Source organism: Aquarana catesbeiana, linkage group LG10 (assembly GCF_042186555.1).
Source record: "Aquarana catesbeiana isolate 2022-GZ linkage group LG10, ASM4218655v1, whole genome shotgun sequence".
Lineage (NCBI taxonomy): Eukaryota > Metazoa > Chordata > Amphibia > Anura > Ranidae > Aquarana > Aquarana catesbeiana.
Genome location: NC_133333.1, coordinates 31,774,479 through 31,800,652, shown reverse-complemented (window position 1 = coordinate 31,800,652; position 26,174 = coordinate 31,774,479). Strand labels below are relative to the sequence as shown.

At 40.3% G+C, this 26,174-nt stretch overlaps 1 protein-coding gene across 1 annotated transcript; it reads left to right on the top strand.

Moving 5' to 3' along the window:
- Positions 1-10,532: 10,532 nt before the first annotated feature.
- LOC141110543 (uncharacterized) lies at positions 10,533-26,015 on the top strand. The gene is made up of 5 exons (XM_073601937.1): positions 10,533-10,680; positions 12,437-12,565; positions 16,156-16,302; positions 23,174-23,323; positions 25,698-26,015. Exons 1-5 carry the CDS (start codon positions 10,629-10,631, stop codon positions 25,853-25,855), a joined length of 636 nt encoding a protein of 211 aa, XP_073458038.1. The 5' UTR covers positions 10,533-10,628; the 3' UTR covers positions 25,856-26,015.
- The last annotated feature ends 159 nt before the right edge of the window (positions 26,016-26,174 follow it).

The following is a 26,174-nucleotide window of genomic DNA, read 5'->3' as shown; positions in this document are numbered from 1 at the left end:
TGGCTGGAGCTAAACACGTTAAAAATGTACCAGTTCAAAATTACAAACAGATTCTACTTAACAACAAACCTACAGTCCCTGTCTTGTTTGCACCGCCTGTATACTGCTGTTCAGAGTACAGAGCCTGTATATTGCTGTTTCCTTTTTAATTTGGGTGCGGGGTTCCCCTTAATATCCATACAAGACCCAAAGGGCATGACTGGGGGGTACCCATGCCGTTTGTCTCACTGATTTTCATCCATATTGCCAGGACCCGACATTACATTAAAGCCGCAAGCAGTTTTAAATGACTTTTTTTCCTTTAAAAATAACATTTTGTGCAAGGAGTGTTCTAAGCACGGGAAACACGTGCCACTTTACAGGCATACTATAGAAACCCCCCAGGTATGATATTTAAAGGAATATTTCACTTTTTTTTTTTTTTTTTTTTACTTTAAGCATCATTAAAATCACTGCTCCCAAAAAAACGGAAGTTTTTAAAAGTTTTTTTTGCATTGATACATGTCCCCTGGGGCAGGACCCAAACCCTTTTTAGGACAATACCATGCAAATTAGCCTTTAAAATGAGCACTTTTGATTTTGAACGTTCGAGTTCCATAGACGTCAATGGGGTTCTAACGTTCGTGCAAATTTTCGGTCTGTTCGCAGGTTCTGGTGCGAACCGAACCGGGGGGTGTTCGGCTCATCCCTACTGGGGAGGCATCAATCTAGCAGATATATTATATGCACAGGACAGCTTTGTTACTTTATGTATGTAGTATTTTCCCACTGTTTCTTTGCTGTACAGAATGATTGTTCATGTAGTTAATGCGGAGCTCCTCCCAAAAGGGGAAGCTCCGCTTGTCTGCCTCCTGCCTACTTGATGTCTGTTTACCTGCGTTGTCTCTATTGTAGGGGCCCCAGAGCATTACTTTGCCCAGGGGCCCATGATGCTATTAAGACGGCCCTGCCTACGTCCCAAAATTACTGTGTAGAAGGGATTATAGTTGAAGCAATGTGGACTTTCATGGTATCACCATAGACATTACAACATATAAACATTTGGAACCAATATACTTTATTACAAGGGGTATATAAAATACAGACAGTACAAATATCATGCCCAAAATATCACACTGATAACTCCCTCAAAATAAAACTAGTTTTACCAAAAAATGGTACTAGTAAGCACCATAGATCAGATGATACAATCTTAGGCATATTTATCCAGTTCTTCTCAACATGTTTCGTGGTTCCTCTGCTTCTTCAGGAGTATTCGAGAGAGTATGTTATCTTTAGGAAAAAATAAGTACAGCATACAGTGTAGTACATACATATCAATATCTTGAAAAAAACAACAAATTATTACTCAAAGTTAGGGAAATTTTACTACCAATGGAGAAGGTTAAGAGCAATACTTACCCCCAGGCCCCCCAAATCCCCCCTTTCAACACAATTTCCGACTCCCCCAATCTCCTCGTGCTTTTTGTGCAGTCCCCCACTTTGCATGATACCACAGAGCCCAGAGCAGCCTCCCCTCCTGCCCACCCCTTGTCCTGGCCCTGTCTGTACGTTCAGTTTTGAAAAAAGATTACATTTGTTTGTTTCAAAACAGGACCTATACAAACTACAAATGTGTTCATAAGTTTACATACCCTGGCAGAATTTATGATTTCTTGGCCATTTTTCAGAGAATATGAATGATAGCACAAAAATGTTTCTTTCACTCATGGTTAATGTTTGGCTGAAGCCATTTATTATCAATCAAGTGTGTTTACGCTTTTTAAATTATAATGACAGCAAGAAGGGTAAGGTACGAAAAAAAGTAAAGAATCTGAGGTAGAATAATCATTTTAAAGGAGGCCAGTCTGCCTTCCCATGACAACTGAAAGCAGGAGATGTGTTTAACCTCGGCCTCAAGCTTAGCTATAAGGGGTTTGAAATTGGCCTCAGCCAGTGAGGTGATTGATGGGGTTAGGTTGATGCCTAAGTAGAGAATGCTAGTCGTTGTCCAGGAATATGGGAGTTCTTGAATTAGATGTGTGTGGGTTTTTATCCTAATTCCTAGGTTAAGGATGGTTGATTTGGAAAATCGTACTTTATAGTATGAGATTTTGCTTAAGTTTGAAAGGACTTTATGGGCCTGTGGAAGGGACGTAGCCGGGTTAGTCATGATGAGGAACACGTCATCCGCAAATAAGTTGATGACATGTGGTCTGGTCTGAAAAGTTAAACCGGTAATCAAGGGATCTGTGCAGATTGCTTCCGCGAGTGACTCAATCATGAGATTGAATATTAGCGGTGATAGAGGGCAGCCTTGTCTTGTGCCGTTTGTGATAGAAAATGGCTTAGATAGGAGATTCGACATGTAAACTTGTGCTGTGGGGCAGGAATATAACGACAATATTGCCGAGAGTATGGGGCCTTGAAAGCAAAATTTTTGGAGGGCTTGAACCATGTACCCCCAATGTACCCTGTCGAATGCCTTCTCTGCATCTATGGAGAGAAGCAGAGAAAGCGTGTGAGACGTTCTGCATGATGTATGATGTTTACTATGTGTCTAGTTGCGTCCGGTGCCTGTCTGCCCTTGACAAACCCCATCTGGTCTGGTTCTATTAAAGAGGGAACAATATGCATTAGTCTAGTAGCAAGTAGTTTAGCATCCACTTTAATGTCAGTGTTCAGCAACGAAATGGGTCTAAAACTGGCCTGGGTGTTTGGGTCTTTTCCTGGTTTTGGTAGTACGACAATGTGCGCTCTCAGCATCTCTTGTGGGAAGGAGGTTTGAGATTGGGCTGCGCTGAAAATTCTTGACATGTATTGGGCCAGGGTGTCTCCAAAAAGTTTATAATATTCGTTATATTCGTTCGGATTTTGTCACTTTGATAATTTGGTGAAGGGGGCATTAAGAGACTCCAGCTGTTAAGAAGTCAATGAGGGTAGTTTTATACGAGACAGAAATGTTGCAATGGTGGAGTTGGAAGCTTGGGGAGTGGATAGGTCTTCTTTTAAATTGTAAAGGGAGCCATAGAAAAAGGCATCAACTATGGATTGGGTGTTATGTAAAATTTGATTATTGGATGGGTGCTTGATCTGTGAGATTTTACTCTTGGTACATTGTGCTTTCAACCTGTTTGCGATATTTCTATTTTTTGAATGTCAAAGCGGTACATTGGGGGTTATTTACGAAAGGCAAATCCACTTTGCACTGAAAGTGCACTTGGAAGTGCAGTTGCACTAAATCTAAGGAGTAGATCTGAAATGAGGGGAAGCTCTGCTGATTTTATCATCCAATCATGTGCAAGCCAAAAAGCTGTTTTTTATTTTCCTTGCATGTCCCCCTCGGATCTACAGCGACTTTACTTCCAAGTGCACTTGCAGTGCAAAGTGGATTTGCCTTTAGTAAATAAACCCCATTGTCTTGCATGGAAATTTGTTGTTGTAGGCCTGTACTTCTTAGGAATTACTCACTTAAATCTGTCCAAACAAGAGTCTAGTAGACATCCCGGGTATGATAAAGTTTGAAACATGAAATCATAAATTATAATATAATAAATAACTATAAATAATTAGAAAAAATAATATTATAATAATGATACATTTTATTCAATAATGTAATCAAATCAAAAACACAGAAATTTGTCCAAACAAGGGTGCAATATTACTAGTCACTGTAATACTAGACACTGCATATTGGTTTAGTAAACATCCCGAGTGATTCTAATTCACTATCGCTATTTTCTAGCTCCACTAAAACCACTTTGGGCGCTTTTTGGATGCCATGGACATTCTCAAGTTTACAGGCAGACAGAATGGCAGAAAGAATGGTAAAAGTGCAGGCAGGGCACTGGGCAAAGCACTAGGAACAAAACTGAGGTGAAATGATTTGATACAGTGATGTAATCTACAGATTGCTATTTATTGTGTGTGTTATGTTTTCTTGTACTCCGCTCCTATGCGTTGCGACGCTGGCAGGGAACGGAGTCCGGAACACTTATACATCGGGTGGAGGATCAGGCCGGAGGATACAGTGGGGGACATCACAGGATCCTAGGGACCTTTACCTAGATACTGCGGTGTAATCCCAAGTGTGGCTTGGGGGTTATTGCTATTGGTACTGAAAATTAACCACAAGCCACACTCGGGTTTATTGTTAGGGAGGTTAATATATTCTGTTGTGACGTTATTGCGCTGCTTAGTTTTGAGTTGTCAGCAAACACTGTGATTGAACTATTTATTCCAACTTCTATATCGTTTATGAACAAGTTAAACAATAACAATATACAATCAGCAATGCATATTACCTGTATGCAAGAGCTTACCAAAATATTTCACACCTGGTGATATGACAATACATAGGCAAAGCAATTGTAACCCTGACAATATATGGGCCACAAATAATATACACTATGCAGGAAACAAACAGTGAGCTGTTTGTGGGCAATAAAGTGGAAACTATTGCAATACCAAGGCAACAAACAAGCAGTACTGTAATGCAAAGGCAACAAATGAACAATCATTACAAAAGGGCAACAAATGGGCAAATGTGACAATAGGTGGTCAACAATATACAGGTAAACAAATAAGCAATTATGACAATTTTCAGGCAACTCCCCTCAAACTTATTCAATCCTCCACAAGCAAATACCGCACCCTCTCACCCCTCTCAGTACTGATGGTCAGTGAGGTTCCAATTTACCCCTTTCCCAGCATTGGTGGTCAGTGGGTTTTGATTCCCCTTTCCATGGGGTTCAATCCCTCCACTTCCCCAGCACGGATGGTCATTGGGAATAAAATATCTGCCGTTTCTTCAGTCCGCAGGCGCTGGTGACTTCACCGGCTGCATTTACAGTAAATAATTCTTTTTTTGAGATCCTCAGAGAGTTCTTTGCCATTGGGTGCCATGTTGAACTTCCAGCAACCAGTGGTGGGAGTGTCATGGTGGTGGGAGAGTCATGGTCTGTGGCTGCATGAGTGCTGCCGGCACTGGGGAGCTACAGTTCATTGACGGAACCATGAATGCCAACATGTACTGTGACATACTGAAGCCAAGCACAATCCCCTCCCTTCGGAGACTGGGCCTTAGGGCAGTATTCCTACATGATAATGACCCTAAACACACTTCCAAGACCACCACTGCAGTGCTATAGAAGCTGGGGGTAAAGGTGATGGACTGGCCAAGCATGTCTCCAGACCTAAACCCTATTGAGCATCTGTGGGGCATCCTCAAACAGAAGGTGGAGGAGCACAAGGTCTCAAACATCCACCAGCTCTGTGATGTCATCATGGAGGAGTGGAAGAGGACTCCAGTGGCAACCTGTGAAGCTCTGGTGAACTCCATGCCCAAGAGGGTTAAGGCAGTGCTGGAAAATAATGGTGGCCACACAAAATATTGACACTTTGGGCCCAATTTGGACACTTTCACTTAGGGATGTACTCACTTTTGTTGCCATCGGTTTAGACATTAATGGCTGTGTGTTGAGTTATTTTGAGGGGACAGCAAATTTACACTGTTATACAAGCTGTACACTCACTACTTTACATTGTAGCAAAGTGTCATTTCTTCAGTGTTGTCACATGAAATGATAGAATAAAATATTTACCAAAATGTGAGGGGTGTACTCACTTTTGTGAGATACTGTACATGCAGGCTCTGTGGACATGTTCTACTGTGAACAAAAAGGAGGGTCAAGCCATGGCTAGGAGCAGCTAAAGCAAAAACATTATTTGGGATTGGAAAAAAACACAACTGCAGTAATGTCCCTATGGCATAATCTCTTCAACCAACAAGTCTCTAGGGAAGACCTAGAACTGCAAATATTATCTAAGAGAGAGAAATCCACCTTTACTATACATATTGGTTGTTTGCTGTTCAGCCCAACAGATGTCACAGAAAAATAAAACATCATAATTAAAAAAAAAAATTCCAATAACCCAATAGTTAAAATGTCATATAAGGTTTTAAGAGTTAATATCATTTTAGAAAGTCAATTTTATTATTTTTAAACCTACAGATTTATTTTGAAAAAATCTGTGATACTGCCACAAAGGTATAAGGTTGTGTATTTCCTGTTACAGGGTTTTTAAATGTCTATTTTTTTATATTTTTTAAAACTGATCTATAAACGTTATATCTTTATAATCTAACATTTATTACTTTGACTGTGTGCTGCCTATTTTGCATCTTAGGCTTATACTGCAGCTCCAATTGACTGCTTGAGATGCCAAATTACAAAAGTGTTGTTGGTTTATAACTTGCAAACCTAAAAATAAAGTTCAAAATACACTATATTACCAAAAGTATTGGGACACCTGCCATTACACGCACACGAACTTTAATGGCATCCCAGTCTTAGTCCAATATTGAGTTGGCCCGCCCTTTGCAGCTATAACAGCTTCAACTCTTCTGGGAAGGCTGTCCACAAGGTTTAGGAGTGTGTCTATGGGGATGTTTGACAATTCTCCCAGAAGCGCATTTGTGAGATCAGGCACTGATGTTGGACGAGAAGGGTCTGGCTTGTAGTCTCCGCTCTAATTCACCCCAAAGTGTTCTATCAGGTTGAGGTCAGGACTCTAAGTAGGCCAGTCAAGTTCCTCCACCCCAAACTCGCTCATCCATGTCTTTATGGACCATGCTTTGTGCACTGGTGCGCAGTCATGTTGGAACAGGAAGGGGCCATCCCCAAACTGTTCCCACAAAGTTGGAAGCATGAAATTGTCCAAAATGTCTTGGTATACTGATGCCTTAAGAGTTCCCTTCACTGGAACTAAGGGGCCAAGCCCAACCCCTGAAAAACGTTCTCCCCTTCACCAAATGGTGCACAAAGCAAGGTCCATAAAGACATGGATGAGCGAGTTTGGGGTGGAGGAACATGACTGGCCTGCACTGAGTCCTGACCTCAATCCCATAGAACACCTTTGGGATGAATTAGAGTGGAGAAAGTGAGCCAGGCTTTCTCGGCCAACATCAGTGCCTGACCTCACAAATGCACTTCTGGAAGAATGGTCAAACTTTCCCATAGACAGACTCCTAAACATTGTGGACAGTCTTACAAGAAGAGTTGAAGCTGTTATAGATGCAAAGGGTATGCCAATTCCATACTGAACCCTACAGACGAAGACTGAGATGCCTTTAAAGTCCATGTGGGTGTAAAGGCAGGTGTCCCAAAACTTTTGACAATATAGTGTATATACAATTAGAGGAGGCAGAGGACCACCTGCGGCTACTATCCTCAGAGGAAGACCACGCTAACCAGCGTGGAAGGCATGGCGGAAGTGACGTCACCGAAAGGATGGGAGGACCAGACAAGAGGAAGGCAAGGATACGCTCTCGGAGCATCTAGCTCCTTCTACAGGCCTGCTGCATCCATTGACACAGACAGCGGTGTTTTTTGAAGAGCTGAGAGAATTGGATCCAAAATCCACAATCCACAGACTCACAGGTGGTAGTACAGGAGTAGCTTCAAATGAGACACTGAAAAAAGTCTTAACCAAAGAAGAAGAAGCTAGCAGTCTTTGGTATAAGGTTTCAAGGCCCAAGATTTGCCCTTTGATAGTCTTCAAGGCCAAATGTTGATCCAGGTCACAGTGATAGAAGGTCAGGATTCTTCCCATGGAGTACTTCTTGAGGTAAAAATAATTTCTTAGCACCATGCTCCCCATGCAACTTGCAACATGTAGACTTCCAAGGTTTTGCCAACTTAGGAATTGCCAACTCAAAAAGGCCTCTGAATTTTAAAACCTGGACTTCAACAGCTATACCAATAAAGCCAGTGACCATAAAGCAGGATGGTACATTGGTCCCTGGACAGAAGATCTGGTCAATCCGGATAAGCCCATAGGATGTCTGCCAAAATTTTGATCAGGTCAGAGTACTAGGTCTGCCTCAGCTAGGTCTGTAAGAGTATTACTAAAATGCACACCCTTTTGATCCAGTGGGTGTTTGACAGGAGGAAAGCCATAGTTATACTGATCACATTCAGCCATTAGAGCAGGGGTGCCCAACCTCTGGCCCATGGGTCACATGTGGCTCACAGTGCCATCTGCAGGGCCGGTGCTACCACTAGGCAAACTAGGCAGCCGCCTAGGGCGCACTGCTGCCTAGGGCGCCCAGCCACTGGTGTTCCTACTCTCTTCTCTCTGCAGCAAGCAACTAAGTCAGCATCAGCAGGCAGCCGCAGCTCCGTTCGCACATAGTGTGAGAGGCGTAGCGCCGGCGGAGGACTGTGTCTGTGTCCCGACTTCTAAATCAATGGAAGCAAGCAAACATTCATTGATGGACGCTGGAGAGGCTGCATTTGATGGGTGCTGATGAGGCTGCATTTGATGGGCGCTGGTGAGGCTGCATTTGATGGGCGCTGGTGAGGCTGCATTTGATGGGCACTGGTGAGGCTGCATTTGATGGGCGCTTCATTAAAAAGGTGGAGTATACATGGGCAAGGCAAAGGGGGTAGAGCCAGGGGGGGGGGCGGCAAAATGAGGTTTCGCCTAGGGTGTCAAAAATCCTTGCACCAGCCCTGGCCATCTGATGTGACCCGCCACCTCCTGCTCCGACCTGCCGTCCCCGAGCATCAGTGTGAAGAATGGAGCCAGCACTAGAGGAAGCAGAAATGATGCTTCCTATATAGCACCGTCTTCTGTCACAGGCGGAGTAATACTGTTACAGGAGCGATACAGTAAGCATCGGCTCTGCTGTCTACTGTAGCTGCATACTTCCTCCAGCGCCAGGTCCTGTCACACTGATGTTTGGGAATAGTGAGTTGGGAACTAGCCAGCAGTACCCTCCAGCAGTACCCACCAGCAGTACCAGCCAGCACTACCCACCAGCTGTACCCACCAACAGTACCCACCACCAGTACCAGCCAGCTGTACCCACCAGCAGTACCAGCCAGCAGTGCCCATCAACAGTACCCACCAGCAGTACCCACCAGCAGTACCCATCAGCATTACCAGCCAATAGTACTAACCAGCAGTACCAGCCAGCAGTACCCACCAGCAGTACCAGCTAGCAGGACCCACCAGTAGTACCCACCAGCAGTACCAGCCCTGGAGGACAGTCAACAGCAGCCACCAGCCATACCTGCCTGGGGGACAGCAGCAGCCAGCGATACCTGCAGGAATCCTGAGGAAGAAGTGAAGACAGAGGTCAGTTGAGGTGCAGGTAAACAGCAGTGCATTGGTGTGAAAGCAGCCTTAGGCCCCTTTCACATAAATCGGTCCAATTGGGTCCACGTGTCTGTTTTTCAGAAGGACCTAATCTGAAGCAGTAATCACCATTTTCTAGGCTAATAGGCTATGGAATGTCAAACAAATGTCAATGGGGGCTACACACTGCTCTAGGGAACATGGGCCTAAACAAAAAAAGTTTGATAGTGCTTAAAAGGCAACATTAAAAATGCAAAATTCCATAAATGACATGGCTGGGGGATGCCCTGACCATGCCTGCCAAGTGACACATCTGAACAATGAATACAACCTACTGCAGCAAACTAAAACTATTTAAACTATGTTTAACCAGGTCCTGCCTGGCCATCATTTTGTTATAGGGCCTTTTGTCAATCCGGGTGAACATCACATGACGTCCTCCTGGATTGCAGCTCATGCATGGCCATGCTGCGGCGTAATCTGTCACCGGATGTGTCCATCAGACACAGCCAGTGACTGATCAGTGTACCGGATCGCTGCCGGTACCATGTGACCACTGTGACCAATCACAGCAGGTCACATGACAGTTAAGCAATAATCGGTCAATGTGATCACATGGTACAGACAGGGCCAAACACAGCCCATCTGTACCATGTGATTAGCTCTGGACAATCACAGCAAATCACAACAAAACAAACTGAATGAATCGTTTAATTCAGTAAAATGCTTGCTTATAGCAATGTAATTCACTGTTATAAGCAATCATAATTTGTAAAAGAAAAAAAAACCCTGATCACTTCCCCAGAGTATTAGGGTAACATTATATTTCTCTGGTCACAGCATGTTAAAAAAAATGTAATAAAAAAAATAAGAATAATTGAAAATAAATAATTACATTTTTTTTTCGTACTGTCACCAGTCAGTGTCCCTGATTACCGCTACAGCCTGGACAGGATTTGGCCTGGGCAGGAAATGGATAAAAGTGCCCTGTATTGAATTGGTTAAATTGCCAGCAAAAACACAGCTTCCAACACGTATCCTAGAGGAGGGTATCAAGGGCCTTACTCCTTTTCTCAAAAAAAAAAAAAAGAAAAAGAAAAAAAAAGAAAAAATACTATAAAATGTACTTGTTTCTTAAACGTGAATCATTGCCTATGGATGACGGTATAACACACATGAAATGCACACAAAGCATTCAGTTTCATCTTGAGGGCTAAGCAAACACATCACGTGTATTTCATTGGGAGCTCATCCACTGCTGGATCCAGATTGCTAATGTTTGTCCAAAATCAATGCAAATATTATTTTTAAATATTTAAATTTATTACTGTTTGACAGTAATTTATTAAACAGACGTCACCAAAAAATTAAATAATGATCTAATAATAAATCCACCCCCGCGGACTTTTAAAATCAGATATATATATTAACATTTCAGAAGGGCTTACCAAATTCGAGAAGCAAACGAAGATCACCAACTTCCAAGACATTTAAAAATAATAAAAATGAAGACAGCTGGTGTTGTCCTGTTGCTTCTCTCTCTTGGTCTTTCCACAGGTAAGAGAATTATACAATCATGAATTTCAAGCCTTTGTTACTCTTTTTTTTTAAAGATGAGTTTTCATTGTTTTCAAATAAATTACAATAAATGCAATCAAATGCATACTGTAGACAAGGGCAGAACAAAAAAAAATTATTTTGTTTTGTTTCGTTATTTACATAAATTTGTTTAGTTAAATTAATTTAATCCGTTTAATTTGTTTTCGGAATTTGTTTCTAATTGATTCAAATTTTCCAAATTCAAGTTTTCAAATCAATTTCAAATAGTTTTCGAATTTGAATAGTTTTCCAGTTTGCAAAAAGAGTAAAATAGAATAGAAAATAATAGAAAAGAAAAAATAAACTTTTCGAATTCGAATAGTTTTCCAATTTCCAAAGAGAGTAAAATAGAATAAGAAATAATAGAATACAAAAAAAAAACTTTTCAAATTTGAATAGTTTTCCAATTTCCAAAGAGAATAATATAGAATAGATAAGAAAGGAATAGAATAGAAAAAAAATAGAATAGAATAGAAAAGAATATAACAGATAATAAAAGAATATAATATAATAGAGTAAAACAGAACAAAACAGGATAGAAACTAAAAGAACAGAATAGAATGGAATTGTCAGAAACCATGAAATCACGCCGAGACAGAAGTACAGTTAAATCACACTTGTTTAATAATAAAAGTAAAAAGAACAAACGTAGTCAAAACATAGCCAAAGTTCATTACCTGAACGGATAGTCAGCCAAGTCAGAAGTCAGGGATCAATGTAGTGGAACAGCAAGCAGGATCTGGAGCCAGAAGGGATGTCAGCAAAGCAAATCTTGAACAGGATCACAGGAAAGAATTTCTGTGATGTTGATTAAGGCGAAGGCAGAGCTCCTCTGGACTGGACGGCTTAAGTAGGCAGGACTGATGAGCAGGATATCATCAACAGCTGAGTAACTGTGGAGAGATAGGAGCTGGCAATTAGCCTACAGCTGAGCGGCCAGCTCAGAGAAGGAAGGGCTGAGCCCAGCCCTGACAGGAATAGAATAGAAAAGAATAAAATAGAATAGAATAAAAAAAGTATAAAATAAAATAGAAAGATTATAACCATCGTTGAATTTCGAATAGAATAGAAAAGAGTAGAGTTAAAAAAAACAATAGAGTAGAATAGAAATAATACAACCATTTCCCAAAATTTAAATAGAATCAATTTGAGTTTGAAAAGAATAGAAAAGAATATAATTTGGTTGCAATGATTGGTTGCAATCAATGACCTGAATTTGTGGGAGTATTTTGTAGTAGAGTGTCCCATAGAAAATGTTGATTCTGAAAGCAAAGGAAAACTTTCCTGACAAATCTGTCGGGATTTACTCATTTATGCTGAGCATTGTACATAAAAAATTATTGGTTTAACTAATACTTTTCCTTCATATTGGCTTTTCGAGAAAAACAAAAAAAAAAAAACAAATGCAATCATGTGGCGACTGAATAAAAGGTTAGTCTAGTATAGCACTCTTTTTAGTGAAAAAAAAATCCCTTTTTAGAGCTCTATATATCACAAAAGAGGGACAACTGTGGAGAAAAGAGAAGCAGAAGAATTTGGAATTAAAATAAGGATCGTCCATCCAAAAATGAGACAATTTGGAGCCGTGGATTTCTATTTTGACTTAAGTTCCTTCTATCTGCCTGGTGGATGGTTTACAGCCATTGGTGCAGAAAATGTGATATTCTTGTCTTTTAGGAAGGATGATGCTCTAATCACCTTTCACATGTTTTAGTTCTAGCTGAAAGTGTCACGTGTTATAAATGTGATGGCCACAATGCTGACTATTGCCAAGGTGAAGAACATCAATGTCCAGAAGGCAATGTTTGTATGACCCTCTCTGAAAAGATTGGACTGAATACTGGTGAGTATCATGTTTTAACCTTAAATCTCTCCACTGGTGTAAATACAAGGCTTTTTTTCCGGGGGAACTTGGTGGAACTCAGTTCCACCACCTCTGGCTCAGACCCTTTGGTGCCTGCTCACCACAATCACTTGTAAACACAGAAGTCTGGTTTCTGTGTTTACAAGTGACAGCTCTGCACTCTGTATGTAATGCAATCCTGGTATTTAATGCCCCTTTAAGACCCTCCTACTGTTTTCGTGAAATTTGACTGAACACACCCACTATTTGATGTGATTTGGAGGGTGTGTGTAGGGGGAGGGGTTTTGTGGGTCAATGGCTAAGTTCCAGTACCTATTGTTTGAGAAAAAAAGCCCTGTGTAAATATTTTTTTTTTGGGGGGGGGGGGTTGGCAGTAAAATACACAATATGATAACTCAAAGTATGACACTAAGTGACACTTTTTGGGGACCAGTGACACCAATACAGAGATCAGTGCTACAAAATAAATGCACCGTTGCCATATAAATGACACTGGCAAGGAAGGGGTTAACATGGGAGCGATCAAAGGGTTAAGTGTGCTGTCATGGGCCGTACACACAATAGGATTTTCCGACAACAAATGTTGGATGTGAGCTTGTTGTCGGAACGTCCGACCGTGTGTATGCTCCATAGAACATTTGTTGGAATTTCCACCAACAAATGTTTGAGAGCACGTTTTCAAATTTTCCAACAAGATTGTTGTCAGAAATTCTGAGCGTGTGTACACAATTCCAGCGCACAAAAGTCCACGCATGCTTGGAATCAAGCAGAAGAGCTGCACTGGCTATTGAACTTCATTTTTCTCGGCTTGTCGTACATGTTGTAGATCACAGCGTTCTTGACGTTTGGAATTTCCGACAACATTTGTGTGACCGTGTGTATGCAAGACAAGTTTGAGCCAACATCCTTCGGAAAAAAAAATCCACGGTTTTGTTGACGGAAAATCCTATCGTGTGTACATAGCATAACTGTGGGGGGAATGCTGTGACTGGAGGAAAACAGAGATGCGTGTTTCTGCTTAGCAGAAACACAAGATCTCCATTTTCCTCCCTCAGAGAACGGCGGTCTGCCTTGTGAACTTTAGTCATAAAATTACGTCCTCCTAGGTCACTTCAGGCTGGCCCCTTTATTTAATTAACCACTTCAGCCCCGGAAGGTTTCACCCCCTTCCTAACCAGGCCATTGTTTTGCTTTGCTTTAACTGACAATTGCGTGGCCGTACAACGCTGTTCCCCACAAATAGAGCTTTCTTTTGGTGGTATTTGATCACTTCTACGGTTTTTATTTTTTGCACTATAAACAAAAAAAGACAAAAAAGAAAAAGGAAAAAATATATAAAAATATAAAATAAAATAAAATAAAAATATAAAATAAATAAAAAAGAAAGGAAAAATTTTGAAAAAAAAAATATTTTTTACTTTAAGCTATAAAACATATCCAATAAAAAATGTAAAGAATCTAATTTCTTCATCAATTTAGGCCAATATGTATTCTGCTACATATTTTTGGTAAAAAAAAATCCCAATAAGCGTATATTGATTGGTTTGCGCAAAAGCTATTGCGTCTACAAACTATGGGATAGATTTATGGACTTTTTCTTTTATATAGTTTTCACTAGTAATGGCGGCGATCAACGAATTTTAGCGGGACTGCGACATTGCAGCGGACAATTCTGACATTAGGTGACACTTTTTGGGGACCAGTGATCAGTGCTAAAAAAAAAAAAAAGCACTGTCACTGTATAAATGACACTGACAGGGAAGGGGTTAACACGGGGGGCGATCAAAGGGTTAAGTGTGCTCCTAGGGAGTGCTTTCTAACTGTGGGGGGAATGCTGTGACTGGAGGAAAACAGAGATTCATGTTTCTGCTTATCAGAAACACAAGATCTCCATTTTCCTCCCTCAGATCTCATCTGCCTTGTTTACATAGGCAAACCGCCGTTCTGTCTCTCCTCTGAACAATCATGGGTGGCCGGCACTGATTGGAAGACGCAAACAACATACAGGTACGTTGTTTCATGCAGCCGGGCCGCCCTGCCGCAGTATGGGTGCGGTGGGTTGTCCGGAAGTAGTTAAAGATAAAGGGCCTATTCTGTGTAAAATCCGGTAATACACTGTTTCACCCTGCTCTGCACATGCTTAGCTGCTCTCTATTTTTAGGCGCTTTATAATTTACTGCTGTTCAGGGGTTTTTGGCTTCAGCAAAATGGCAGCCTCCAGCAAGAAGAAACAGAAACGATGCTGGAGGAAATTTACATAACACACTACTTTTGGTAGCATAATTAATAATGTGGAATGTATGTTCCTTGCTAAAGAACATCATTTTTTATCAAGATGTTATGGGTAAAGTTCCACTTTAAACATGTAAGATCTATCATTATAATTTGTTCACAGTTCTGTCTACAATAGCACAAAGCCAGTGGAGTCCATGCTGTCAAGCCATGCTGGATGGCTTTATATGAGATTGCTCTCCTTTTGCTGCGGTTATCTACCATCCAGCTCTATTCATATATTTTGTGGCCTATTATGCCCCGTACACACGGTCGGATTTTCCGAAGGAAAATGTGTGATAGGACCTTGTTGTCGGAAATTCCGACCGTGTGTGGGCTCAATCACACATTTTCCATCGGATTTTCCGACACACAAAGTTTGAGAGCAGGATATAAGATTTTCCGACAACAAAATCCGTTGTCGGAATTTCCGATCGTGTGTACACAAATCCGACGCACAAAGTGCCACGCATGCTCAGAATAAATAAAGAGATGAAAGCTATTGGCTACTGCCCCGTTTAGAGTCCCGACGTACGTGTTTTACGTCACCGCGTTCAGAACGATCGGATTTTCCGACAACTTTGTGTGACCGTGTGTATGCAAGACAAGTTTGAGCCAACATCCGTCGGAAAAAATCCTAGGATTTTGTTGTCGGAATGTCCGATCAATGTCCGACCGTGTGTACGGGGCATAACTCTTCCATTAGTGAATAGTGCAAGCCACCTCTGTTGCCTTCTGCTTGACAGCCATTGATCTTCTGTGGGGCTTGAGGTCTGGGTTGGGCTGAAACCCGTGTGGTCTGCACCACTGAGCTATTACCTGTCTGGACATCCAGTCACATACATATCTTTGATTGCTTCCACTTATTTAAATATTGCTGTTCACAAGCGCAAACCATCCAACTTGAAGGAGCTGGAGCAGTTTTGCAAGGAGGAATGGGCAAAAATCCCAGTGGTAAGATGTGGCAAGCTAATAGAGACTTATCCAAAGCGACTTGGAGCTGTGATAGCCGCAAAAGGTGGCTCTACAAAGTATTGACTTTAGGGGGGGTGAATAGTTATGCACATTGACTTTTTCTGTTATTTTGTCCTATCTTCAAAGTTGTGGGCATGTTCTGTAAATTAAATGATGTAAATACTCAAACAATCCATGTTAATTCCAGGTTTGTGAGGCAACAAAACACGAAAAATGCCAAGGGGGTGAATACTTTTGCAAGGCACTGTAGATCTGTAAAGATATAGTTAAAGCTTTATAACATGGAATCATATAGACAGTACCTTACTATCATTTTTATGCAGGTGAACCCACCCACTCCATTAGGAAACGATGTTCTCATAACCTGCCTTGCAACGGTAATTGGTATGCCTATTGTAATGATTCTTATTTCTTTGAAATATCATCGCAGTGTTGTAAGGGAAATCTTTGCAACAATGGAACTTTTCAAGGTGAGTGTGTATGTGTGTCTCTTTGTTTTGTCTATGTTTATCTACGAGTGGGAGATTGAAGCTAAAGAGAACCAGTCACAACTGAACCTATGCAATAAATTAATATTTAGTCTTCATTCTGAAGATCCAACCTTACATTTGGCAATATCTGGCACTACACTATAATGTTTGAGTCCAAAATTCAGTTTATTACACACATAAATTGTATATAATATCTACCGTGTTTTGGGGGACAAAAACTGTTTTTTTCATCAGGGATGAAATTTGACATGAAGGCTTAACTAATAATATTAATTATTGTTAGTATTATTATTGTTGATGTTGTTAGTGTTATTATTGTTGATGTTGTTAGTATTATGATTGGTGATGTTGTTAGTATTATTATTATTGTTGAAGTTGTTAGTGTTATTATTGTTGATGTTGTTATTAATATTATTATTGTTGATGTTGTTAGTATTATGATTGGTGATGTTGTTAGTATTATTATTATTGTTTATGTTGTTAGTATTATTATTGGTGATGTTGTTAGTATTATTATTATTGTTGATGTTGTTAGTATTATTATTGGTGATGTTGTTAGTATTATTATTATTGTTGATGTTGTTAGTATTATTATTGTTGATGTTGTTAGTATTATTATTATTGTTGATGTTGTTAGTATTATTATTGGTGATGTTGTTAGTATTATTATTGTTGATGTTGTTAATATTATTATTGTTGATGTTGTTAGCATTATTATTATTATTGATGTTGTTAGTATTATTATTGTTGATGTTGTTAGTATTATTATTATTGTTGATGGTGTTAGTATTATTACTGATGATGTTCTTAGTATTATTATTGATGATTTTGTTAGTATTATTATTGGTTATATTGTTAGTATTATTATTATTATTGTTGATGTTGTTAGTATTATTATTGTTGATGTTGTTAGTATTATTACTGGTGATGTTCTTAGTATTATTATTGTTGATGTTAGTATTATTATTATTGTTGATATTGTTAGTATTATTTTTGGTGATGTTGTTAGTATTATTATTATTGTTGATGTTGTTAGTATTATTATTGTTGATGTTGTTAGTATTATTATTGGTGATGTTGTTAGTATTATTATTGTTGATATTAGTATTATTATTGGTGATGTTGTTAGCATTATTATTATTGTTGATATTGTTAGTATTATTATTGTCGATGATGTTAGTATTATTATTATTGTTGACGTTGTTAGTGTTGTTGTTGTTGTTGATTTATTTTTTATTTATTTGTTTATCCTTCATGTCACATTTCAGCCTTACGGTGCGTACACACAATCCGAAAATCAGACAACAGATTGTCCGTTTTTTATTTTGTTTTTTTGTTTTTTCATGCTAGTCGCATATCAAAAATGGAGAGGTTCCTAAAATTCCGAAAATTCTTGTACGACAGAATAAAAAATCAAAAATAATGTCATGTGTTGTAGTGTATTTGTATTGTATTTTCAGACAACAACTGTACTGATTTAATGAAAATCATACGATCTGGTATCATTCGAGAAAACATTTTGTGCTTGTCCGATCAGATAATATCGGATGAAATGTCGTGATCAGCTCTCGAAAGCTTTGTACTAACGATCTGATTATCGTACGATCGATTTGAAAGTGGTATCTTTTGTCCGATTTTGGGATCGTATGTACGGGCCAATTAAGGAAGGGGACAGTATGTGGCTTTTTATATAGTGTGTGTATTTTATATACAATTTATGTTTAGAATAAACTCAATTTTAATTTTAAACATTATGGTATGGCATTTTAGTTCCAGATTCACCCAATCCCATCACAGCCTTAGATAACTGTCGTAAATCTTCAGTGTGTAGAAGCTGTTTACCTGCTATTCGATTACCCCACAGTTATACCAATCAGTCCACAATTGGATAATAATAAAAATGCAAAAATCATCATTTATTACAACTTTAGTGTTCCAGCGCTACTAATCCACTCCCTAAGCATTGGCATTATCTAGCAGCTAATGTAGTTAGTTAGTGTTTTAAAGTGTTAATAAATGTGCAATTCATTTTGTTCCGAATTTGTTTTCTTAACTAATTTAGACAAATTCGGTCATTCGGAAATATCTGAATTAATGAAAACCCGTGTAACTAATTTTTCCAAATATTCCAAAATTTCGTAAATTCGTAAATTCAAAAATTTGGAAATTTATAATTCGAAATTCGAAAATCCGAAAACGCGAAAAAGGGGAAAATCTATAATAATAACTAACTAATAATAACTTAACTATTACTAAACTATTCAGTTATAGGTATTGGAATTTCTTTTCAAATGTGTCTGTTAGTGAACATAACGAATACAAATTTATCCGAAGTTACGAATTATTTGAAATAACGAATGCCATATCTAAACAAATGGAACATAACAAATTAATAATAATAAATAACAATATTAATAATAATAAAAACTTTTTATTATTATTATTATTATTTATTATTAATTTCTTACGTTCCATTTGTTTAGATGCAGCATTCGTTATTTCGGATAATTCGTAACTTCAGATAAATTCGTATTCGTTACGTTCACTAACCGCCAAATTTGAAAGGAATTTCCAATACCTATAATGTAATAGTTAGCGTTAGTTAAGTTATTATTAGTTAGTTAGTTATTCTTTCTTATTTTCGGATTTTTGAATTTGCAAATTTAGAATTTTTGAATTTACGAATTGCGATCATAAGGAATGACTTGAAAAAAACAAAAACAAAAACAAAAACGAATGGAACAAAAACTAACACATTTTTCGGCAGTGCACATGTCTATTACTAAACCCACATCAGTAAAATCAGTCTGTATATGCAGTGTAACATGCTTGTTATACTTACTTTTGAACCTAAGAGGTTAATCCTCTGCATTGTGTATAAAGGCTGTTTGATCCTGTCTTCTGTTAACCTCCCCTTCTTCCACTGTCCCCAATCTATCTGCTGATAGAACAGAGAGCCTTGGGGGCAAGCTGCACACGCTCAGTTTGGTGTATTGCTAGAGGTTTTTTTTTCTTGGGAGGGTGCATGAGATCAGCACAGGGCCAATCAGCACTGTCCAGACAGAGGGTCAGGGGTCCTGCAGTCTCATAGGACAGTCAGAGGAGAATGAAAACTACTCCTACAAGCTTAAACCAGACACTGATAGAAGTCACAAGACTGCTATATACTGCTGATGAGAAAAGGTATTTAGCAGTTTATATTTACTAAAATAATTACATTTCCATGTTTTGTGTACTGTGGGAGACCAGATATAATGAATGCAGGGTCCGGGGTTTAGTGACACTTTAAGTGTAATTACTAGGACTCTGGGAATAAAGGTGCTAATGCCCAACCAAATTTTCTATTTAAATCAGCAACATATATTCCAGGTGCATCATAGCAAAATATATACAAGGTTTTACCATTAGTTTTCCTTAAAAAGCAGCCACAGCCTGAGTAGAAAAGCCTGTCCCCTGTCAGCATGCTGCAGAGAAGGGCACTTGTTCTCTATGGGGAAGCAGTGGTGTCTCTGCCACCTCTCTGTAGCCACGTCTGGTCTACCTGCACTCCAACAATGGCTGCATGGCATTTCTTAGGACAGGTTTCCTGATGGTGATAACAGTGGAACATGCCTGTAAAAAGTGCAGAACGAAAACATTTGTTTTGTTTTGTTTCGATTCATTATTTACATAACTTTGTTTAGTTACTGTAAATTTGTTTCATTAGTTTTCATTTTCGGAATTCATTTAATTTATTAGTTTTCGAATCGATTCAAATTTTTTGATTTTGAATTCGGATCAATTTGAAAAGTTTTCAAATCAATTTCAAATAGTTTTTGAAAAAAGTTTTCGAATTCGAATAGTTTTCTAATTTCCAAAGAGAATTAAATAGAATATTTATTTTTCTGTTTTATTCCTTTGTTTTCTATTCTATTTTATTCTCTTTGGAAATTGGAAAACGATTCGAATTCGAAAAGTATTCTAAAACGATTCCAAAAAGATTCAAATTCGAATTTCGTCCTAAATTATTTTTTTTTTCGTTATTTCGAATTTGTTTAAATTCTCGACTGTTCTAATTCGGAAATTCGGATACATCCGAATTTCCGGAAAAAATTAAGATTCATCAGAATTTTCATTCGGAAACAAAACGAACAGCACATGTCTAGTAAAATGTATGTTGAAATGGCCAATTATAGTCCCCACTGTCAATGAAGGATAATAGCTGGGAGAAAGGCAAAGAGCATTGTCACCCTATACCGGTAAGTGACCATACAAAGCCCTTCATGGCAGGATCACCAGGAATTGTTTTAATGAAAGATGCAGATTTAAAAATGTTGAAAATTATTTTTTAAATTACATTAACATGTTAAAGCTTGTTGTTGGTACTTTCCATTTCTGTGGACAATTGTTCTTTATGTTACATGATTTTTTTTATTATTATTATTATTATTATTAGGGATGGGCCGAACACCCCCCGGTTCGGTTTGCAGCAGAACATGCCAACAGGCAAAAAATTACCCGTATTTATCGGCGTATAACACGCGTCGGCGTATAACACGCGTCGGCGTATAACACGCACCCCAAGTTTAGGAGGAAATTTTAAGGAAAAAAACTTTTAGGAGGGAAGTTTAAGTTTAAAAAAACTTACATTTAAATGCCCATCAATGCAGCCTAATCAGTATTCATCTGCAGCCTTGTTAGTGCAGCCTTGCCCCAGTGTCCAGTGCAGCCTTGTCAGTGCAGCTTTGCCCCAGTGCAGCCTTGTCAGTGCAGCTTTGCCCCAGTGCAGCCTTGTCAGTGCAGCTTTGCCCCAGTGCAGAATTGTCAGTGCAGCCTTGCCCCAGTGCAGCCTTGTCCCCAGTGGTCAGTGCAGCCTTGTCCCCAGTGCCGCCGATATACACAAGTTTAGTGTGTATTTTTAAATATGGCGCCGTGGAGTTCGGAGGGACTCGGCGGCGCTCGTTCAGCTGAACGAGCACCGCAGAGAACACAGTGACTGGGCGGAGCCGAGATACACATAGCCGAGGGTTCTCGGCTCTTCTCGGCGCCGTTCACAGTCACGCCCAGTCCCTATGATGGACATAACAGAGGTCCAATGGCGGGACTGGGCGGGACTGTGAACGGCGCCGAGAAGAGCCGAGAACCCTCGGCTATGTGTATCTCGGCTCCGCCCGGTCACTGTGTTCTCGGCGTCGCTTGTTCAGCTGAACGAGCGCCTCCGAGTCCCTCCAAACTCCGCGGCGCCATATTTAAAAATACCCACTATGTGAATGTCGGCGGCGATAGCGGCGATCGCTCCGATAGATCACAAAAATAGCGGGGATCGGCGTATAACACGCACCCACGCTGATAAATACGGTAGTTCGAACACGCGAACACCGTTAAAGTCTATGGGACACGAACATGAAAAATCAAAAGTGCTAATTTTAAGGGTTAATATGCAAGTTATTGTCATAAAAAGTGTTTGGGGACCCGGGTCCTGCCCCAGGGGACATGGATCAATGCAAAAAAAAGTTTTAAAAAGGCCGTTTTTTCAGGAGCAATGATTTTAATAATGCTTAAAGTGAAACAATAAAAGTGAAATATTCCTTTAAACTTCGTACCTGGGGGGTGTCTATAGTATGCCTGTAAAGTGGTGCATGTTTCCCGTGTTTAGAACAGTCCGAGAGAAAGGGGCAATAAATTATCCGATTATCTAATTGGGCACCCTTTAAGCATTGGCAAAAGAAAGAAAGACCCACGATGAGGGAATGGTTTCATAAAATTAATGAGATACATTGTCTAGAGTATTTAACGTTTAGGGGGATAAAAATGGGGGTCTATGAGATAAAGTGGAGAGAATGGGAAAAATTTAAAGATTCCTCAAAAGCAGTCGAGATGTGGATCACTTAATTAGATTGGGGGTTTTCGCTCTAGTGCAAGATACAGAGGTAAATCCAAAGTAGGGGTAGTTAGGAAGAGATTATGGGAGGCTTGAGAAGAAGAACGAGGGGAGATGGGTGGGGTCTCGGGGGGGGGGGGAGTTTTTCAGGAGGGTTGTAATCGCAACTTGTTGAGCAAATACCTTTTGTAATATGATGATTTGGTCTACTAAACAGATCTATAGCCACTATGATGTGATGATAAGATGGAAAAAATTTTGAATCTTTAAATAATTGAAAAATTTATTCCCGGGGAAAACCTTCTCGCTGATGTGGCAAAAAAAAAAAAAGAACAGTTCGAGAGCAAAATGACATTTCTAAAGGAAAAAAAGTCATTTAAAAGTACTGGCCGTAGCTAGTATAATGAATTGTCGGGTCTCTGCAATACACATAAAAGTCATTGAAAAAAATGGCATGGGATTCCCCCACAGTGCATTACCAGGCCCCTAAGGGTCTGGTATGAATATTAAGGGGAAACCCCGAACCAAAATTAAAAAAAAAATGCGTGGGAGTCCCCCCAAATTCCATACCAGGCCTTTTATTGTTTTACTTTAAGCATTATTAAAATCACTGCTCCCGAAAAAACGTTTTTAAAACTATTTTTTTCTTTGATGCATGTTCCCTGGGGCAGGACCCGGGTCCCCAAACACTTTTTATGCCAATAGCTGGCATATAAAAAATTAGCACTTTTGATTTCTCCCATAGACTTTTAAAGGGTGTTCTGCAGCTTTCGAATTTGCCCAAATTGTTCGCTATTCGGCGAACGGGCGAACAGCCAATGTTCGAATCAAACTCATGTTCGACCTGAACAGACAGCCCATCCCTAATTATTATTATTATTATTATATCTATTCCATTGTTCAATTTTCCTTATTCTTCTAATTATTCTTATTCTTGTGTTGTATTATTTTTATTTATTTATTTATTTATTTTACAAAATGACGACACAGAAATGAATAGAGCCACTCAAAGAGAAGGGCCCCAATGTCCAGTTTGCTATTCAACTGATACTTCAAAAATGTGCACGCCGACCTCAGTCACAATCTGCAGAGGCGAAACCGATCAATGCGCCACAATACGTGCGAGGATCAAAACAGCTGGTAATTTTTTTTCTTAATACCCAACTTAAGGCTATTATTTGTGTATGTTTGGTTGACAATGAACACAAACTCATGCCCCATAAACTGTTATGAACGGATCAAAATAATATTGGTCTGCAAACAAAGCAGTGAGAGAAGTTTTTACTTTCTATTCTGAATAGTTGGTGGGAGATTCCTAACTGCTATTAACTTTGGAAAATTGAATAAATCCCTTTGAGTTATTATTATTATTTTTTTTTTAAACTGATATAATCTATATACACTATGTATATATATTTTTTATTCTTTTGACTCTTGGCAGTCTATTTTCCATCTCAGCTCCAAATGGCTGCTTGAGATGCCAAATTAGAAAAGCTTATAACTTGTAAGCTTAAAATGAAATGTACAAATACACTATATTGTCAAAACTATTGGGACACCTGCTTTTACACGCACATGAACTTTAATGGCATCCCAGTCTTAGCCCGTAGTGTTCAATATTGAGTTGGCCCACCCTTTGAAGCTATAACAGGTTGAACTCTTCAGGGAAGGCTGTCCACAAGGTTTAGGAGTGTGTCTATGGGAATGTTTGACCATTCTTCCAGAAGCACATTTGTGAGGTCAGGCACTGATGTTGGACAAGAAGGCCTGGCTCACAGTCTCCACTCGAATTCATCCCAAAGGTATTCTATCGGGTTGAGGCCAGGACTCTGCACAGACCAGTCAAGTTCCTCTAACCCAAACTGGCTCATCTATGTCTTTATGGACCTTGCTTTGTGCACTGGTGTGCAGTCATGTTGGAACAGGAAGGGGCCATCCCCAAACTGTTCCCACAAAGTTGGGAGCATGAAATTGTCCAAAATGTCTTGGTATGCTGACACCTTAAGAGTTCCCTTCACTGGAACTAAGGGGCCAAGCCCAACCCCTGAAAAGCAACCCCACACCATAATCCCCCCTCCACCAAATGATTTGGACCAGTGCACAAAGCAAGGTCCATAAAGACATGGATGAGAGAGTTTGGGGTGGAGGAACTTGACTGGCCTGCACAGAATCCTGACCTAAACCCGATAGAACACCTTTGGGATGAATTTGAGCGGAGTCTGCGAGCCAGGCCTTCTCGTCCAACTCAATATTGAATCCTATGGACTGACACCGCCCACTGCTCTACTGACACTGTCCTCTGCTCTACTGGCACCATCCACTGCTGTACTGACACCATCCTCTGCTCTATTGACATCGTTCTCTGCTCTACTGGCACCATCCACTGCTCTACTGACACTGTCCTCTGCTCTACTGACACCACCCACTGCTCTACTGGCACCATCCACTGCTCTACTGACACCGTCCTCTGCTCTACTGACACCATCCACAGCTCTACTGACACCGTCCTCTGCTCTACTGACACCGCCCACTGCTCTACTGACACCGTCCTCTGCTCTACTGACACCATCCACAGCTCTACTGGCACTGTCCACTACTCTACTGGCACCATCCACTGCCCTAATGACACCGTCCTCTGCTCTACTGACACCGTCCACTGCTCTACTGACACCGTCCTCTACTCTACTGACACTGCCCACTGCTCTCCTGACACCGCCCACTGCTCTACTGACACCGTCCACTGCTCTATTGACACCGCCCATTGCTCTACTGACACCGTCCTCTGCTCTACTGACACCGTCCTCTGCTCTACTGACACCATCCACAGCTCTACTGGCACTGTCCACTACTCTACTGGCACCATCCACTGCCCTAATGACACCGTCCTCTGCTCTACTGACACTGCCCACTGCTCTCCTGACACCGCCCACTGCTCTACTGACACCGTCCACTGCTCTATTGACACCGCCCATTGCTCTACTGACACCGTCCTCTGCTCTACTGACACCGTCCTCTGCTCTTCTGACACCATCCACAGCTCTACTGACACCGTCCTCTGCTCTACTGACACCGTCCACGGCTCTACTGACACCGTCCTCTGCTCTACTGACACCGTCCACTGCTCTATTGACACCGCCACTGCTCTATTGACACCGCCCACTGCTCTACTGACACCGCCCACTGCTCTACTGACACCGCCCACTGCTCTACTGACACCGTTCTCTGCTCTACTGACACCGTACACTGCTCTACTGCACATGTTTGTTTCAGCTTTGGGGTGCACACCCTAATGCAATAGGCTGCGCACACCTATGCCTACCAGCATGTCTTTGAAGTGTGGGAGGAAACCCATGCAGGCACAGGGATAACATGGACGCTCCAGGCAGGTAGTGTTGTGGTTGGGAATGGAACAGATGACCCTAGTGCTGCTAAGGTGACGACTTAACCACGGTGCTGTGCTTGAGATGCTTTTTATTTAATTTGTATGCTAATGTTTATTATTTTTGTATTTTAGATGGTGAAAAGCGTGGTATTACTGCCCAGGGATGCATGTCAGCCTTGGCTTGTCAGTTCCCCGACTACACCTATACGGTTGGACTAGTTGTTGAGTTACTTGAGCATGTGTGCTATATTCCTGAAACAGAGCCTCAAAATGGTACAAAAGGAGATTGATGTTACAGATTGATACAGGAAAGAAATGCATCTAAATCATTTAAACAGCAAAGTGAAAATACAGCCAGCTAAATGCATTGCTTAAATAGTTACCAGTATAATTGCATCTCTGCACAGCCATGCTATGTATTCAGTGATTGACAGTGGTCTGCCTAGCCTGCTGCTTTACAGATTTCTATATCACATCCCTTCCTCCAAGCTGCTGATCGTCATTATTACCTACCCAGCCTGGATCACCATATTTGACACCCCCCCCCCCCCCCCGTCTGCTTATACTATCCTTTGCTGTGGAGAAAGATCCTTCTAGATCAGGGGTCTC

Excerpts from the sequence above, each read along its gene's own strand:
- LOC141110543 (XM_073601937.1), top strand. The coding sequence starts at position 10,629 with ATGAAGACAGCTGGTGTTGTCCTGTTGCTTCTCTCTCTTGGTCTTTCC. Across the intron at positions 10,681-12,436 it reads CTCTCTTGGTCTTTCCACAG|TTCTAGCTGAAAGTGTCACG; the intron begins GTAAGAGAATTA and ends CACATGTTTTAG. Across the intron at positions 16,303-23,173 it reads CAACAATGGAACTTTTCAAG|AAATGAATAGAGCCACTCAA; the intron begins GTGAGTGTGTAT and ends ATGACGACACAG.